The 19290-nt window shown below is 44.3% G+C and overlaps 1 protein-coding gene across 1 annotated transcript in view; it reads right to left on the reverse strand.

Moving 5' to 3' along the window:
- The window catches only part of LOC124712067 (glucose dehydrogenase [FAD, quinone]-like), a 175492-nt gene extending 160924 nt beyond the window's left edge, over positions 1-14568 (reverse strand). The window contains exons 1-2 of the mRNA XM_047242362.1: positions 14371-14568; positions 3995-4243 (exon numbers count right to left, since the gene is read on the reverse strand). Of these exons, the coding sequence (XP_047098318.1) occupies positions 3995-4243; positions 14371-14568 (447 nt within the window). The remainder of the gene's footprint in view (positions 1-3994; positions 4244-14370) is intronic.
- Positions 14569-19290: the final 4722 nt, after the last annotated feature.

Genomic DNA, 19290 nt, shown 5'->3' on the forward strand with positions numbered 1-19290 from the left:
TTCAGATCATTAGCTTCCACCGACAGAGACATCCAATGCGCCATTGAAGAATCTGCACGGGACGACATTTACGAGAGCTGCACCGCGCACAGGTTGGAGGAAATCCGACGACACGACCCACCAAGGCGGATCAAGGAAGGTCCGATTTACACTCGTAGATTCCGGGTGGAAATGCTGACCAGTCATACTGTACGTGACATATACCACCCTCTACGGACTCGCGGCTAAGCTGAGTAATAACAATATCAGTCTAGAAGCGAGGGGATCTTGCAAGCCACAGAATTCCAACCATTGCCATGTGCACTAGCAGGGCTGGAGACTTTTAACAGCCGAGAAGTTATTGCTTATCGTACATTTCAGATGTGTGAAATGTATAACAGAGATCGTGGTACTTCTTATTATATGTCTACAATGCCATTGGATCTTAGGACGAGGAATCGTCGTAAAGTAAATTAATCAGAGTCCATGTCCTTATGGGTTAAAGGTGCACTGAACTGTGCCAAGATTAAAGTTGTTGGTGATGTGACACATTACTACAGAAACTGAAATAAAGCACCTGTCCTTTCCTTATTTGATCTTGAGAAAATATAAAATAATAATAAATATTACACGACAGCAAAAAAGAAACGTATTGGGTCATGGTAAATGACCTATCCCAAGTCATCCAGATCCTGATTCAACAACAGACACTGACGCCTCAGAGGGGGGAACCATGCCAATAGGGGGAGCTGTGCTCCCATCTTTGATTATATTTATATAAAAATTCATTTGTTGCCAGTTGCTACGATATATATCTTCGGTATGCTAGTGTACTATGTGCAGCGTTCTCCTAAAATAAAGAGGCGTAACTAGTTTGTTGCACCACTAAACAGATCCGTTTCTCAGCATTCCTAAGAGATTTGACACGTCATACCATCAACTGTCTGAGAAAAAGAAACAGTAAGTAGAAGCCATAGCTGTCGCGGCCGTCTCACGGCCGCCAATGTGATAACCGACTTGTACCTACGGCCGGCTGTGAGCCAGCTATATAAGCCAGCGAGTTAAGCAGAGCGATACTACGAGTTGTGACAGTGGAGAGGAAGGATTGGTGTTGGCATAGACAGTGGGGTACTTAAAGGGAGTGGCAAACTGGAGTCTGTAAGGCCATTAAATAAAGAGGAAGGGATAGAGAATAATGGGGAGAGAAGGGTGAAAGAAGGAACGCTGATGTGGCGTGAGACAGGGAGCGAAGAGAATTCATATGATATGTAGAAATGGTTTTCATTGGGAGAGGAGTCGATTTATCAGTCGGACAGGATGTGGAATGTGTGTGTGTGCGTGGGAGAGGGGGGGGGGGGATGGTTCTACACCTACATCTACAGGGTGATACACGGGAGACGGACGTTTTTAAATGAAATAATACTCAGCCAACTTTAAAAGTAATGGATGTTTACTTAAACAAAATCAGAGCTCATTATTTGCCATTTTAGTTAACGAAGTTATTTGTGAAAAATAATGTTGTCAAGGTGATGTCCATCATTTCGAATGCAGGACTCAAGTCTCTTCTCAAAATCCTCCATCACACGGACTAAAATCTCTGCGGGGATGGCAGCAATTTCTTGAATGATTGCATTCTTCAACTGGTCCAAATTTCGTGGTTTGTGGTTATAGACACAGTTCTTAAGGTACCCCCACAGAAAAAAATCACATGCTGACGAGTTGGGAGATCTGGAACGCCAAGCAACATTGCCAAAACGTGAGATAATCTGGCCAGGGAACATGTGTCTTAGAACTGTCATTGAAGTGCTTGCGGTGTGCGATTTTGCCCCATGCTGCTGGAACCAAACGCATTTTAAAGGGATTCGACGTCTTCTTAGTTCTGATTTCAAGAATGTTTCAAGCATACGAATGTAGGGAACAGTAACTGTGGCCCCGTTCTCTTCAAAAAATTAGGTCTAATAATGCCAACAGAGCCAAGAGCACACCAGACTGTTACTTTTCCTGAGTGTAGAGGAAGGTGGTGGATAAGGTGTGGATGCTCTGGAGCCCAGTAACGTAAGTTTTGCTTATTCACGGTCCCGTTTAAATGAAAATGAGCTTCATCGTTCATCAATGAAATTTCATTTTCATTCGATCCCAAAATCACTTGCATTCTGTAAGCGAAGTCTTCTCGTACTGCAAAATCAGTTTCCTTAAGTTGTTGGGTAATGAGCATTTTGTAGGGATGGAATTTTAATTCTTTATGAAAAATTCGTCTAACCGATTCACAATTGATTCGTAACTCACTAGCGTGACGTCTAGCTGACCGTCCTGGGCTTCTGACTGCCGCTTTCCTTACCCTTTCAACATCTTCCGGTGTCGTTACTCCGCGTCTCGGGCCAGGATGTTTCTTATCCAGTACGTTTCCAGTTTATGTGAAGTTTTCTACCCATCTAAGGATTGTGTTACGGCTCGGAACAGCTCCACGTCGACCGACATTAAACCGCGCACGAAACAATCGCTGCGTAGCAATAATAGACTCACCACTTTTCACGAAACTGCCACAGACAAACATTCGACGTTGCAAGTCCCACTGCTCCGTAGTGACTGAGTAAATGAAATGGCGTCTTGTGTGGATCAGAACTATCCCGACCACGACCACGTCCCACCACCGCCGCCTCAGTACTACGCAGTTCAAAACCGTCCGTCTCCCGTGCGTCACCCGGTACATCTACAGCCATACTCCGCAAGCCACCTGACGGTGTGTGGCGGAGGGTACCTTGAGTACCTCTATCGGTTCCCCCTTCTCTTCCAGTCTCATATTGTTCGGGGAAAGAAAGATTGTCGGTATGCCTCTGTGTGGGCTCTAATCTCTCTGATTTTATCCTCATGGTCTCTTCGCGAGATACACGTATGAGGGAGCAATATACTGCTTGACTCCTCGGTGAAGGTATGTTCTCGAAACTTCAACAAAAGCCCATACCGAGCTACTGAGCGTCTCTCTTGCAGAATCTTCCACTGGAGTTTATCTATCATCTCCGTAACGCTTTCGCGATTACTAAATGATCCTGTAACGAAGCGCGCTGCTCTCCGTTGGATCTTCTCTCTCTCTTCTATCAACCCTACCTGGTACTGATCCCACACTGGTGAGCAATATTCAAGCAGTGGGCGAACAAATGTACTGTAACCTACTTCCTTTGTTTTCGGACTGCATTTCCTTAAGATTGTTCCAGTGAATCTCAGCCTGGCATCTGCTTTACCGACGATTAATTTTATATGGGCATTCCATTTTAAATCACTCCTAATGCCTACTCCCAGATAAATTATGGAATTCACTGCTTCCAGTTGCTGACCTGCTGTATTGTAGCTAAATGATAAAGGATCTTTCTTTCTATGTATTCGCAGCACATTAGACTTGTCGACATTGAGATTCAATTGCCATTCCCTGCACCATGCGTCAATTCGTTGCAGATCCGCCTGCATTTCAGTACAATTTTCCATTGTTACAACCTCTCGATATACTACAGCATCTTGCGCAAAAAGCCTCAGTGAACTTCCGATGTTATTCACAAGGTCATTTATGTATATAGTGAATATCAACGGTCCTACGACACTACCCTGCGGCACACTTGAAATCACTCTTACTTCGGAAAACTTCTCTCCATTGAGAATGACATGCTGCGTCCTGTTATCTGAAAGGGAGGGAGGTGTCGGTTTAGATGCGACAGCGTACCAGGATTTGATATTAGTGGGTAAGTAATAATGACTGTTGGAGTCTGTTTTTGGGGGATAGTATAAGACATAGGGAGATATTCAATATTTGTGAGGAGGGGTGATACAGGATTTGATCCATGTGGGGCTGGTAGACATGGTTTCAATAGTGAGGTTTTATTCAGGCATGGTGAGGTGTAAGTCTTCAAGGTCATTCACTAAAATTCATCAAGAAAGTACGGTAACTGAAATGAAAAGTGTTCCCGTAACAGGTGCCAATTTGAACCACGTTACGCAGCGACGCGACAATCAGTTGGGTGTTTACCTTCTTGAAGTAGTGCAGCACCTGGTTGTAGCCCCAGCCCGGGTTGCCGAGCGCCTCCCAGAGGTCGTAGTCCCTGCGCGAGCCGCGCGTGTAGAGCATGTAGTTGATGACGGAGGTGCCGCCCAGCACCTTGCCCCGGGGCCAGATGCAGCGCTGGTCTCGCAGCCCCAGGCAAGCGCCCGGCGACCGCTCCGTGCGGTAGCCCCAGTTCCACGCCGTCGGGATCGTGTACGACACCAGCATCGGCACCTGCACCAACCAACCACCACATCACTCTCCCCTCTCACTACACCGGCATGCAGGATCAAATGGTTCAAATGGCTCTGAGCACTATGGGACTTAACATATTAGGTCATCAGTCCCCTAGAACTTAGAACTACTTAAACCTAACTAACCTAAGGACATCACACACATCCATGCCCGAGGCAGGATTCGAACCAGCGACCGTAGCGGTCGCGCGGTTCCAGACTGTAACGCCTAGAACACGCAGGATCCACTGAGTGTTTCAGGTCACGTCCACCTACGTGGTGTCTCAGTACTGTGCACGCTGTAGAGGATCCTCAACTCAGAAGACACATCTTAAAACCGCCAAAAGCTGTTTGTAACAAATATGCCCGAAAAAACCGCGCGCATACCCGTGGTTTGGTGGTGGGAGGGGGGCGGGGTGTCTTGTTGCTCGGTTCCTATTTGAGCTATGAACGTGGTGTAAAAAGGTTTGATATAGCCCGGAACAGTGGCCGTTCACAGAGATCATTCGAACATCTGTTTTACTGTAGATATGTTACAGTTTATTAAGTAAGCTTTGAACGACGAACCGAAGCTGGTGCCAAAGCAGACAGGGCGTATTGATTAATTCCTTTTGCAAAAGGTGTTAATTGGGCCGAAATTAATACTCAGCTAATGGCACCATCTGTATTTGCCCCATTCGGATTTTGCGTGCAAAAACACTCACCCTTGCTTGGATTGTACATAAAAAATTCAGTTACAAATAAAGATCAGTTTAAAAGGAGCCTGAAAGACTTACTAGTAGCCAACTCCTTCTACTCCAATGACGAATTTTTTAATAGAAACAAATGATGTATTGTATATACTCATACTATTAGTATTGTTATTTCAGCTTAAAAAAATGACATGTTCCACATCCACGAGGATCTGCTCAGCACGGATCTACGGAACGAAAAACTAATCTAATCCAATCTAATCTAACGTGTAAAAACAGTGACCATGAAATAAATCTGGACTGGAGCGAGACTGATTGTCCAAATTTGGTCCTCGATGCTACGGACCTCGGTCTAACAAAGACCTTGCTTCGTTTAGATTTGACGTGAAAAAAACACGTTTTTCTGAGAGATTTTTGAAGTGTGCCAGTTCTATACTTCAGTCGGTTCAAACTTTGCACGAAGGTAAATAAATGCATTAAAGTCAAACGATTTTCTTTATCCAATCATTTTTAGTCATTGTCTGGTATGATGCTTTAAAATCGAGCTAAATGCACCACGTAAAATTCGTTCTGCTGTGAATTCCATGAGTAGAAACGGTTTAAAATGATTCAAATAAATAAAAATGCATGATAGCTTTAAAAAATTTAGCTTCATTGGGATTTTACCTGATAAAAACACGTTCTTTCTTAGCTTTTTAACGCGCACTAGTTCTATATTTCATATTTGTGTGATTCAGTTCAAATTTTGTAGGAGGGTAGACAAATACATGTAATTCATGGTCGTCCTGTTTTGCGAAAGCTTTCAGAAATGTTCAAATGAGTGTGAATTCCAAAGGGAGCAAACTGCTGAGGTCATCGGTCGCTAGTCTCATACACTACTTGAACCAACTCCAAACTACTTATGCTAAGAACAACACACACACCCATGCCGGAGGGAGGACTCGAATTTCCGGCGAGAGGGGTCGCGCAATCCGTGACATGGCGCCTTAAATCAAGCGGCCACTCCGTGAAAGCTTTATACGTTGCCACGATATATTCAGCATGGTTCGAAAAACAGTAAAAATGCAAAACCGTTTCAGCTGTCGCCCGAGTCAACAAAAATCTACGTCGGTTGCCAAGCTGTGGCGGCTTAATGTCAAAATTATGGTAGAGTAAAAGTTGGCAACCAAACTGCTCCTACCGTAGCACAATAAAAGACGAGTATGTCCTGGGCAGATTTATCGATGCAATGTCCCACTAAAGATAGGAATGCATGTACAACAGGTATTATCCAAGAACGGGAGTGCAATTGTAATAGGAAGTAACCCAGAGTGGAGATGAACGCATCCTATACTTTAATGCACGTTGTGTCATATTGCGCATGACAAATGCTATGTTAGATGACATAACATACCGGCCGCGGTCGCCGAGCGGTTCTAGGAGCTTCAGTACGGAACCGCGCGACTGCTACGGTCGCAGGTTCGAATCCTGCCTCGGGCATGGATATGTGTGATGTCCTTAGGTTAGTTAGGTTTAAGTAGTTCTAAGTTCTAGGGGACTGATGACCTAATATGTTAAGTTTCATAGTGCTCAGAGCCATTTGAACCATCTGGTGATATGTGACATGTCATAAGACATGACATCACGTACGTTACTTCACTTGACACGATGCATTATATTACACGGGATGAGTATCAACACTAACAAATAAGAAAGCATGAATATGTCAAGAAGCTTTGATTCAAATGTGTCTGTAGCTGCCAGATCAATCAGAACGCCATTTCCCTTCTTTTACACCCCTAACTCTGCCGGGATATGTTCGCTTTTTGGTGCTGTGATAGAGGCCTTTTTAATTCTGGTATTAATATTTTTTTAAATTTTGGAGTAGTTTTGATCTTAAATTGTAAAGTGTGTCTGAAAATTTCTGTGAGTGGTCTCGCAAAACAAGGAACGGAGAGTTACAAACAATACACCTTTACTGGCCTTCAAACTAAACACCAAGGCTACAAAACACAGCTGACATCGGTTGTAAAGCTGCTGGATATCGTCAACAAAAGCTTCTTGTGGAATCTCTAGAAGCAACTTAGTTACGCTTTGCTGGAAACCAGCATCGTTACAGGATATAAGACCTGGTGCTATCAGTACTATGCGCAGACCAAGCGACGATCAGTGACATGGTGTGCATCGTCTTTCCTGCCTCCAGAAATAAAAAGCCGGCTGACAAAATTCGAGATTAAGACGATGTTGATCGCCTATTTCCTCAGTAAGGGCTTGAGCCACCATGAATTACTCCCCGGGGGAAGGTGGAGAAGAGGATGCCCGCCATGCCATTGACTGATGCTTAGTCTCCAGATCATACTGGCGGCACCAGGTATCATCTTCTGTAATGCTGCGAATATCCAACAACGCTTGACCGCGGTGCTTGGAGCGATTCCACAAGAGGCGTTTGCTGACAGTATCCAATAGCTTTACAACCGATGTCAGAAATGTGTTGTACCTAAGGATTAGGGTAAAGTCGGTTAAAGGTAATTTGGTTATAACTCTTGTTTCTTTTACGTTCTGAGATCGTTCACTGATTTTTTTTTCCTCGTTAAGTACAGCTGTATTTAGCAGAGTGCGTGATCTTCCACAATAATAAAGGCTGGAGTTCCGACGATCTTCATCAGTTACGTCGTGAGTCCCTGCAGTTAGTGCAACGCAAATTAGTGGACCGATCTTGCTATAATTTATACACCGAGGATACTTCTTATAATCAAAAACATGTCGAAATACTTTAATAGATCCATTGACAGTGTCCACTCTTGCACTGTCTAGCTTTAAATAACCTTAATCCTTTTCGATAGTTGTTAGTCGTCTGAAAAATGGTTGCAGTACGTTATTCACATTGTAATGTAAGAGCCTCGAATCTCATATTGGAGTATGAGATACACAGCTATTTATGTGTCACTTGTTATATCGTTTACAGTATTGAACTGTCTTCTGACCACGTTTCACATTTAATGTCCATCATTTAATGGTGTGCGGAAGAACGGTAGGCTACCTTCCAAATGACGCTAAAAACACACCATGTCATCAACGAAATCACAAATTTTAATGATTAGGATTAATGTATTTACGAGTCAATACTTAGCCAAAACAAAATTTTCAAATCTTCAATTTTGTTGAGCAGCTATTTTCACATGAAATTATCTTTTCAGAGTGGCAGAATTTCGGCTTAGAAGTATCAAGACTCATCACTAATACATAAAGAAGCTAGTTGCACAGTAACCTGCTGAACTAAAAATATGTTATTCTTGAGCGAAAACATGCGTAAATATTAGTAATCGCAATAGTTTATTTATGCACCAGGAATTCAGAGTTTTTTAGATCTGATTGTTTGCATTTCATATTTTACAAAATTTAACTTTAGAAATTTTGTATTTTACACAAATGTATATGAAGAATATTCTTATATTTTACTTGTGCAAGTTTTTCTGAGTTGAAAAGTGCTTGAAATATTCTATGTAACTGATTGCAAATGTCTATGCAGTATATAGGTGACCGCATTCATGACAACAAGATTTCTGCAGCAAACAAGTATCGACAACAATACATTAACAACGAATTCTAAAAGCTAAGTATGGACATTAAAAGTAACGTTTTACTGTTCTAAAAATTATATGATTTTTACTACGCCTCAGTTGGTAGCTGAAGCACACACAATCAAAACTCATAATTTTTGGACCTTATTTTTAAAAAAAATTTGCAGGAGAACAAGAATGTTACAACATACTTATCCAAAGTTATGGACTGAACGAAAAATATCGATCCTACAATTAGTGTTTCACTACTTGTAAACCCCACTCCTGTTTTCACATCATCTACCATTAACATCGATACTGAGCAATCCATCCCACAGCTTGTGGCGGATGGTATCCCGTACCACTACGTAATTTCCTTTCCTGCCCCACTGGCAGATAGAGTGAGGGAAAAACCGCTGTTTATATGCCTCCGTATGAGCCTAAATTTCTCGTGTCTTATTTTCGTGGTCATTACGCGCAGTGTATGTTGGAGGCAAGAGAATCGTTCTGCAGGCGGCTTCAAATGCCGGTTATCTAAATTTTCTGAATAGTGTTCCTCGAAAAGAACGTTGCTTTCCCTCCAGGAAATCACATTTGAATTCCCGAAGAATTTCCGCAACACTTGCGTATTATTCGAATCTACCTGTAATAATCTAGTAGCCCTCCTCTGAATTGGTTCGATGTCTTCCTTCAATCCTACCTGGTAAGGATCCCAAACACTCAAGCAATACTAAAGAACAAGTCACACTTAAGTCCTATATGCAGCCTGCTTTAAAGAAGAACCACAGTTTCCTAGACTCTCCCGGTAAGCCGAAATCGACCATTCACCTTTGCTAACACATGATCGCTAGATTTCATATCGCTTTGCACCGTTACGCGCAGGTATTTAAATGACGTGACTGTCAAGCAGGATACTACTGATGCTGTATCCGAACATTATGGTTTTGTTTTTCCTACTCATCCGCATTAACTTACATTTTTCCACATTTAAATCTAGCTGCCATTCATCATTCTAACTAGAACTTTTGTATAAGTCATCTTGTATCCGCCTACAGTCACTCAACTTAGACACCTTACCGTACACCCCTGCACATCAGCAAGTAGCAGCTGACTGCCGCTCACCCTGTCTGCCAGATCATTTATTATATAGAGAACACACTCCACTGGAGCACTCCTGAGGATGCCCTTGTCTCTGATGAACACTCGCCGTCGGGGACAACATACTGGATTCTATAAGTTAAGAAGTCTTCGAGCCACTCACATATCTGTGATCCTATTCCATACGTTCGTACCTTCATTAACAGTCTGCAGTGGGGTACCGCGTCAGACGCTTTCTGGAAGTATATAGATATGGAATCTGCCTGTTGTCCTTCATACATCGTTCGCAGTATATCATCAGAGAAACGGAAAGCCGAGTTTCACACACGCGATTCTTTCTAAAACCAGGATAATTCGTGGAAATAAGCTCCTCGCCGTCAAGAAAACTTATTATACTCGAACTGAGAATATGTTCAAGGATTTGGCAGCAAACAGTGTCAGGGATAATGTCTAGTAATTTTGCCCTGCTTATACACAGGAGTCACCTGCTTATACACAGGAGTCCCTTTCGCTTGGGACTTCGCGCTGGGCAAGGGATTCGCGATTTTGCAAGCTAAGTAAATGGCCAATACCGTGGAGTACTCTTAGAAAAACCGCTAAGGCTCTCGACTAACTGATGAGGATCTTCATAGCTCAGAGTTAGATTGTTGTGGCAGTTACTTACCCTGATAAATGCAGCCCTAGTAGGGCCTATATAAAAACACGAGTATAAAAACACTCCACCATGTGCAGATTGCAATAGCTGCACCGACACTGAGCATGTACTAGTGTCACACTATTCTGAAGTTCTAATTGGACGCTCTCCGACTTCTTAACGAGGCCGCTCCAAACTCGTCCACTTCTGCATAAACTGACACTCCACCCGACAAAGTCCAGAAACGGGTCGGGCCTCAGGCGGTGACATGAGTATTGGACGGCAGTATCGGTTCCCAACACATTGTGTGCGTCGTACGTGGAAAACCTTTACCAACACAAGGCGTGATCAAAAGCCAACGGGAATTTTTTATTTCCCAGGCTTTACACATTTGATTTTCACAATTCTTTGTATTATTCTGGTAAATGTCTTCCTGACGTATGTTCACATTTTCATCCACTTTGAATGTTTAGATTATTGTTGACAGTCGAGAAGGTGTTATCGAGTGCTCGGCGACGTTTTACTTACGCGAAAAGATGGATCGAAGAATTTGCATTAAATTTAACTTGAAAAATGGAATAATCTGCAGCACCGCGTTCGAAATGTTGACTGTGGCTTTTGGCCATTCTTCTATGAGTGAGACAAGGGCTTACTAGCAGTATGAACGTTTCAATGATGGTCGAGAAGGTGTTGAAGACGACGGCATAGCATATCAATTGATGAAGACAAAATGGAAGGAGTAAAGAAAACTGTTCTGGAAAATCGCCTAATCACCATCAGAGAGGTTGCTGGTGATGTCAGCATATTCTCTGCCTCAAGCGAAGCTATTTTTTCGGATGGACATGAAACGTGTAACAGCAAAATTTGTTCCGAAATTGTTGCTTTTCGACCAAACACGACGTCGCGAATGAAGCCGACAACGATCCAGAACTACCACAGAAGGTTATAAGAGGTGTCGAAAAATGGGTGTATGGGTTTGACGTCGAAGCCGAGGTCCAATCGTCCCAGAGGAAACTGCCTGAAGAGCAAAGACTGAAAAAATTTCGACAGTTTCGATTATATGTAAACGTTTTTGCCACTGTTTTCTTCGATTACAATGGGCTATTGCCTCAATAGCTCCTGCCTTACGTCGTACGATCAGCAAGGAATAGTAACCGGTGGATATGTGCCGTCTGCGTGAAGAAATCCAAAGAAAACTACCGGAACTGTGGCAAAACCACTTTTGGAAATTGCCTCACTATAGTACTCCCGCTCACACCTCAGTGCTTGTTCGTGATTTTTTTTTTTTTGTTTTTAGCAAGAAACAAAACCGTTATATTGCCTGAGCCACGGTATTCGCCGGACGTGGCCCCCTGCGACTTCTTTTTATTTCCGAGGTTGACGAGAACCATGAAAAGACGTCGTTTTCTATTGATGGGATAAAAAACGAATCGCTAAATTAGGATCCAAAAGTGCTTATAACATTGGAAAAAGCTCTGGCAGAAGCGTATTTCCACTGGTCAGCCAGAACATGTGACCATCAACGTAATAGCCGGCATGTCCACATTTGGCACGGATGAGAATGGCGAGGCGTCGTCGCCTTGGCAGGTCGCTGGAGGGAGTTCGCACCACATCTGCATACCCAAGTCTCTTAATTCCTGTAAATTTCGGAGAAGGGAGCGATGAGATCGGACTGTTCAATTCTGACGACTTGGGGGGAGGGTGCAGCACATCAACTGGAACTCGCCCATGTGTCCCCTCAAATCACTCCATCACACTCCTGGCCTTATGATATATCACATTATCTTGTCGGAAAATACCACTGCCGTCGGGAAACATGATCATCATGAAGGGCTTCACGTAGTCTGCAACCAGTGTACGATACTTCTAGGCTGTTGTGGTGCCTAGCACGAGCTCCACTGGACTCTTGGAAGTACACGTTAATGTTCCCCGGAGCGTAATGGAGCCACCGCCAGCTTGTCTCCGTCCCGCGGTGCAGGTGTCAAGGAGCTGTTCCCCTGGAAGATGACGGATTCGCACCCTCCCATCTGCATGATGAAGAAGGTATCGAGCTTCATGAGGTCATGCAACGCTCTGCCACTGAGCCAACCTCCCGTGCCGACGGTCATGTCTCCATTTCAGTCGTAGTTGCCAATGTCGTGGTGTTAACATTGGCACATACGTCGGCTGCGTAGGCACATCTTTAGGAGTGTTTGGAGCACTATGTCTTTAGACACACTTGTACTCTGCCCCGAATCAAAGTCGGATGTTAGTTCCGCTACAGTTCGCCGTCTGTCCTGTTTCACCAGTCTGCCAAGCCTACGGTGTCCGACATCTGTAATGAGGGGTGGTCACCCAACCCTACGACATCTGGACTTGGTTTCGCCAAGTGTTGAAGACACTCCCCACAGCACTCCTTCAACACCCGAAAAGTCATAAAGTTCCCGAAATACTCGTGACGAGTCTCCGGGCCGTCACAATCTGCCCTCTGTCAAACTCAGATAGATCGCGCGCGTTCCCCATTCTACACACGCACGGCATGTTCGCTGATACTACACCACTGGCCATTAAAATTGCTACACCAAGAAGAAATGCCATGTTAAACCGGTATTCATTTGAAAAATTTATTATACTAGAACTGACATGTAATTACATTTTCACGCAATTTGGGTGCATAGATCCTGAGAAATCAGTACCCAGAACAACCACCTCCGCTCGTAGTAAAGGGTCTTGATACGCCTGGGCATAGAGTCAAACAGAGCTTGGAAGGCGCGTACAGGTACAGCTGCCCACGCAGCGTCAACACAGTACCACAATTCATCAAGAGTAGTAGTGACTGGCGTATTGTGACGAGCCAGTTGCTCGGCCACCATTGACCACATTGGAGAATGTGCTGGCTAGGGCAGTAGTCGAACATTTTCTGTATCCAGGAAGGCAGTACCGGACCTGCAACATGCGGTCGTGCATTATCCTGCTGAAATGTAGGGTTTCGCAGGGATCGAACGAAGGGTAGAGCCCCGGGTCGTCACACATCTGAAATGTAACCTGCATTGTTCAAAGAGCCGCCAAATTACAAGAGGTGACCGAGACGTGTAACCAATGGCACCCCATACCATCACGCCGGGTAATACACCAGTATGGCCATGACGAATACACGCTTCCAATGTACGTTCACCGCGATGTCGCCAAACACGGATGCGGCCATCAGATGCTGAAAAACAGAACCTGGATTCATCCGAAAAAATGACGTTTTGCCATTCGTGCACCCAGGTTCGTCGTTGAGTACACCATCGCAAGCGCTCCTGTCTGTGACGCAGCGTCAAGGGTAACTGCACCCATGGTCTCCGAGCTGATAGTCCATGCTGCTGCAAACGTTGTCGAACTGTTCGTGCAGATGGTTGTTGTCTTGCAAACATCTGTTGACTCGGGGATCGAGACGTGGCTGCACGATCCGTTACAGCCATGCGGATAAGATGCCTGTCATCTCGACTGCTAGTGATACGAGGCCGTTGGGATCCAGCACGGCGTTCCGTATTACCCTCCTGAACCCACCGATTCCATATTCTGGTAACAAGCAGCAATGTCGCGATACGATAAACAGGCGATAGGCTACAATCCGACCTTTATCAAAGTCGGAAACGTGATGGTACGCATTTCTGCTCCTTACACGAGGCATTGCAACAACGTTTCACCAGGCAATTCCGGTCAACTGCTGTTTGTGTATGAGAAATCGGTTGGAAACTTTCGTCATGTCAGTACGTTGTAGGTGTCGCCACCGGCGCCAATCTTCTGTGAATGCTCTGAAAAGCTAATCATTTGCATCTTATTCGTGTCGGTTAAATTTCGCGTCTTTATCACGTCATCTTCGTGGCGTAGCAATTTTAATGGCCAGTAGCGTACATGCACCGTGCGTGTGTCTGACGCAGTCATTCCGACGCTGCTATAGCCTGGACTGGTTAATATCGATAGTAGGTCGGTGGTCATAATGTTCTGTCTGATCAGTGCACCAGAGGGGGGTTACTCTGAAGGGGACTAAGTTGGAGCTGATAATTAAATAGTACCCCTATAAGAAAAACAAAAATTGCCGTTACTTTTTGATCAAACCTCATGCGGTACAGTAACTCCACGCGGTATTACTAGCGACTGCTGCCTCTGGACCAGAGTGGCGATATACTGAATTACCCACCTGGTTGAAGATGCTCTCCTCGCCGCCGGCCTCTATGAGCAGCACCGACCACTCGGGGATCTCGGAGAGGCGTGAGGCCAGCGCGCAGCCCGCTGACCCGCCGCCCACGATGACGAAGTCGTAGACGTCCTTCTGGGCGAGCGCCGGGTCCAGCGGGGACACCGCCGCCAGCAGACTCAGCACCGCCAGGGCACGCATGGCGGCCACAGCTCGCTCCTGAGGCACGAAAGCACGCGTCAGTCATCTCAACAGGGAAACGGCGACAGCGGGAACAGAAACAGGTACCAGGGTAATCCCAAAAGTAGGGTCTCCTATTTTTTTTATAAGTACACAGACCTGTTTATTTCTACAATGGTTCACATCAGTTTACAGCTTGAACATTTAGCTATTTTTTGATACAATCACAATATCTGTCGATGCATTTTTGTAGAGGCTGTGGCAGTTTTTGTATGCCCATGTCATACCAGCTCGCCGCCACGCTGTTCAGAAAGTTACGAACCTCTTCTTTCACCTCATCGTCGGAGCTGAATCGCTCGGACCACAATTAACGCTGACAGATACTGTGAGACTCTGAAAAAACTCTAACGGGCAATTCAGAACCGCAGAAGAGGAATGTTGAGCAAGGGCGTACACAATCTCCATGAAAACGCTCGCACACACATCGCTGGGCAAACCGTTGCTCTCCTACAACATTTTCAGTGGAACATTATCACCCACTCACCTTGTAGTCATGACTTGGGGCGCAGTGACCGTCACCTGTTCCCTAGGTTGAAAGAACATTTGGCCGGAAAGCGATTCAGCTCCGACGACGAGGTGAAAGAAGAGGTTCATAACTTTCTGAACAGCATGGCGGCGAGCTGGTGTGACATGGGCATACAAAAACTGCTACAGCCTCTACAAAAGTGCATCGACAGAAATGGTGATTATGCCGAAAACTAGCTAAATGTTCAAGTTGTAAACTGACGTAAAACATTGTACAAATAAACTGGTCTATGCACTTATAAAAAAAATAGGAGACCTTACTTTTGGCCGGCCGCTGGTGGCCGAGCGGTTCTGGCGCTACAGTCTGGAACCGCGCGACCGCTACGGTCGCAGGTTCGAATCCTACCTCGGGCATGGATGTGTGTGTTGTCCTTAGGTTAGTTAGGTTTAAGTAGTTCTAAGTTCTAGGGGACTTATGACCTCAGCAGTTGAGTCCCATGGTGCTCAGAGCCATTTGAACCATTTTGAACCAACCTTACTTTTGGGATTGCCCTCGTACTATAGAGAAGACCGGGGTTAGGTGGAATAAGGGACTACTTGACATACAGCTATTCCAAGCCACCGTGAAGAGAGAGCGCTGTCGTCGTGGTAGTGAGGTGTGTATGTAAAGATGCACCACCCACTGTAACTTCACTCTGTGTGGAAGCGTCTCGAACGAAAGATATCTGTTCCAATGTTTTTCTGACTGATGAGTAACTTTTTTCGTCATATACTTTTTCCATAAATTGAAGGTGGATGGGGGGGGAGGGGGGGGGGGTGATATAGGAAATGAAGGGACTATGGATGTCAGCTAAATCCGGGCTCTATGCGGAATCAGCGACCACGTGTGAAAATCTGTGCCAGACCAGTATTCAAACCCGGGATCTCCCGCTTACTAGGCACCTGCGTTAAGCACTGCGCCACCTGGTCGCAGTGTTTATTGCAACTGCGCGAACTATCTCTGCAGGCTTCAAAGTCGAACCACGTTCCCTCCTAGCGCCACCTACCTGCAGTCCCTAACCGTGTACCCAGGCTGCTTTGAGAGTCTCGCCGTAGGTCGGACGAACTTGTACATTCGCCTTGAATGAAGTGGATTCATTGCCCATTGAGGTACATCACTTATTAGACTGCATGGTGTTTGTTCTTTCAGACACGAACGAATACGTCGTGTCTGTTCTTTCTGACATGTAGATCGAATTTAGAGGCTACTCAAAAACGTGTGTGAAATCTTATGGACTTAACTGCTAAAGTCATCAGTCCCTAAGCTTACACACTACTTAACCTAAATTATCCTAAGGACTAACACACACACCCATGCCCGAGGGAGGACTCGAACCTCCGCTGGGACCAGCCGCACAGTCCATGACTGCAGCGTCTAGAGCGCTCGGCTAATCCCGCGCGGCTTAGGGGCTACTGATGGCAGTTTTCGAAGGAGCGGTTAACTGCGGTTGCCTGCATGTATCATAATTTTTCATTTCTCATTTGTGGGACAGAATAGTATCCATTTAGTTTTTGATATCACCGTGGGTCCAGCTGGCTTGCTTAGGAATGAGGTCAGCTGGTATACCTATGTAAATTCGCCCCACACCTAAGACAATGTAAACAATTTCTGAAAAAAAAGAACATGTACACAATAACCCAGAAGAAATTCGCCTTTTCTGCAGCCGGACCCCGGCAGCAATCCAGCCGTAACCGAGAAGAGAGGTTACTGCTGTTCAAGCACACGTTCCTATCAAAGACAGAGTCGCGGCCGAAAGGGCTAATAAGAAGGAAACACCATGCACAGTCAAGAAGGATGACGTGCCTAAGGTTGACAAGTCGAAGAAGGAAAAACTTCTCAGAGAACGTCAATTTGAATTTTCTTCTACAGAATGTGATGACAGTGTGTCAGATGTTAGCTGCACCGAAACTGACAACAGCTTGCGCTTCCATAATGGTACTTCAGAGGCTGAGAAACCTCTCCATGATGAAGATCTTTGTGCTGCAGTCTCCTGGCGAGACGATAGTGAGGATTCTCACTCGTCAGTTCCCACGATCCCTGGAGAGCCTCAAAAAGAAGCCAAAAGTTCACATCGAACGAGACTAACAACAAATCCCTGCAATCTCAACAGACTCCGTCACCCTGAATTCCATAAAAATGACTGTTTTTGTGAAGTACCATCCCAATCAGTACACTGGAAAGATTGTCGAAATCTATTGCAACGCGATTCGCGTGTCCACTGTGGTCACAAAGGGGAAGAGAAACTGCAAATGGCCAGACGAGAATCATTCAGTTGGATACTACCGAAGTAAAATTGTTCGAAAATGGAACTCATCTTTTCAAATAAACGAGCGCCTACTGCTACATTTGTGGTTGATTTAAAAGACTGGGCTAATTCTAATAACCGTAGGTAGGTATGATAATAATCAGGATCTATTTTTCATGAAGAGTTAATAGTTTGTTCACACATTTAAGTCTATAAGGTTATTTATTCATTTAAGAAGAATTCAATTTTCTTCGAGTATTATTAATTCACAATGTACTTTTCTTTAAACAGTTTATTCTTTGAAGAAAAAGCTGCTCCAACTTTCAAAATTCCTCGAAAATTGCTGTGTTCTGCCTAAGTATCCCTACGCATATCAATTTATGCCAACTAGCCCGTAGGGGTATGCCAGCTCACCCCGCACCCGGGAATATTAGTGTAGTTGCAAGCTTTTAATAGAAGTGCTTTTCTCTTTATCCAGACATGTATTTAATTGATGGACCCTGCATGATTTTAGAATCAAAAAGTTAAGATATCTGCCGCATTCATCAGAATCTCTCCAGGTAGTGCTCAAAACAATAGAAAAATCAAAAACCAAAATTGTGTCAGCTAGATCCGGTCTCCCTTACTTTTTACTTTCATGTTCCATTTGCATCAAAGAAAAATAAACACAGTACAGAATATCATTTAGTATAGATGACAGCTGCAGCTAAATTTATAGGTTTTATTTAATTTCATTCGACTCAAGTTGATGTGTCGGCACCGTTAACACCAAAATCATGAAAGAAGGTTCGGTCTAGAGGACATCGACTTGTTCTACCTCTGTGACGTGTTTAGTGATGATCACTCGGTATCCACATGATCACCTGGTATCATAGAAGGGTTTGAAGATGGTGTAATGTAACACTGAAATCGATTGCAAATAAAACAGAACCTACAAATACAGCTGAATGTGTCATTCCTGCTGCTTGAAGACATAGCAACAGCCGCCGTCCCTATATCTCTCACGGAACCACTACAGATCTCTTCCTTAAACGCAAAGTGATCGCATGTTTTTACTCTAGTTGAGTCAAATAAAAAGCTCTGCTAGAGCGTTAATATATCTTTGTCACTAAGCTACAGGTACAATTAATTAACAGAACGGAGACACGTGCCGAAAACTATGTTTACAACATAGATTCAAATTCTTCACATAATTCCCGTACGTATATTCCGCAAAACAGGAACAATGCTGGTATTCTTGATATTTGTTTTATCGGAATTACCCTTTGGTCCAAGGTGTCCTAACGTCTCGTCATCCAGTGTTGGAGACATCAGAGGTTTTACCGACCCAGAAACAGTTACAGACTCAAAGAAGTTCAGCAAGCTGAACTGTTAATATGTATCCACACAACTTCTGTTCCTGTCAAAGATCGCAGAGTCGCTATGGACTTGGAGTGGACAATAGTTGGAGCTGCTTGTTTTATTTAGCGCTAGGGTCCACAACTTAGCTAATTTCAATCCTTCTCCTTTTCTGTTAAACTGGTTTTCGTGTTTTTGCGTTTCTATGGCTTCTCGTTATAGCCTAGCGTAGTAATAATTAGATTTTGCCAAAAACTAAGTCAGAGAAACGAATTTGGTGGTTCTTTGGTCTCTATGCACAACCTGCTACTGCCGATTTATCCACTTTGCCCAGGCAACGACTGCGGTCGTAAAGCTTCAGCGGGAAATGATTAATGTTGTATTGGGGCATATGGGACGTTGCTAAAAATGAGATTTCTTCAGTTTTTTTAAATCAATAATAATTTCGTTAATAGACCACACAGTGTTTGTTTCGGTAATAATTTTCGTCAATCTAACCCGTTATTTTTCGCTTCCTAAAAAGTAAATATATCATTCGAGAACTAAATATGCTAGGAAAGAGGCAGCGTCTTTTATGACACGCAAGCCGGTCGTG

The sequence above is a fragment of the Schistocerca piceifrons genome, chromosome 8 (genome assembly GCF_021461385.2).
Source record: "Schistocerca piceifrons isolate TAMUIC-IGC-003096 chromosome 8, iqSchPice1.1, whole genome shotgun sequence".
NCBI lineage: Eukaryota > Metazoa > Arthropoda > Insecta > Orthoptera > Acrididae > Schistocerca > Schistocerca piceifrons.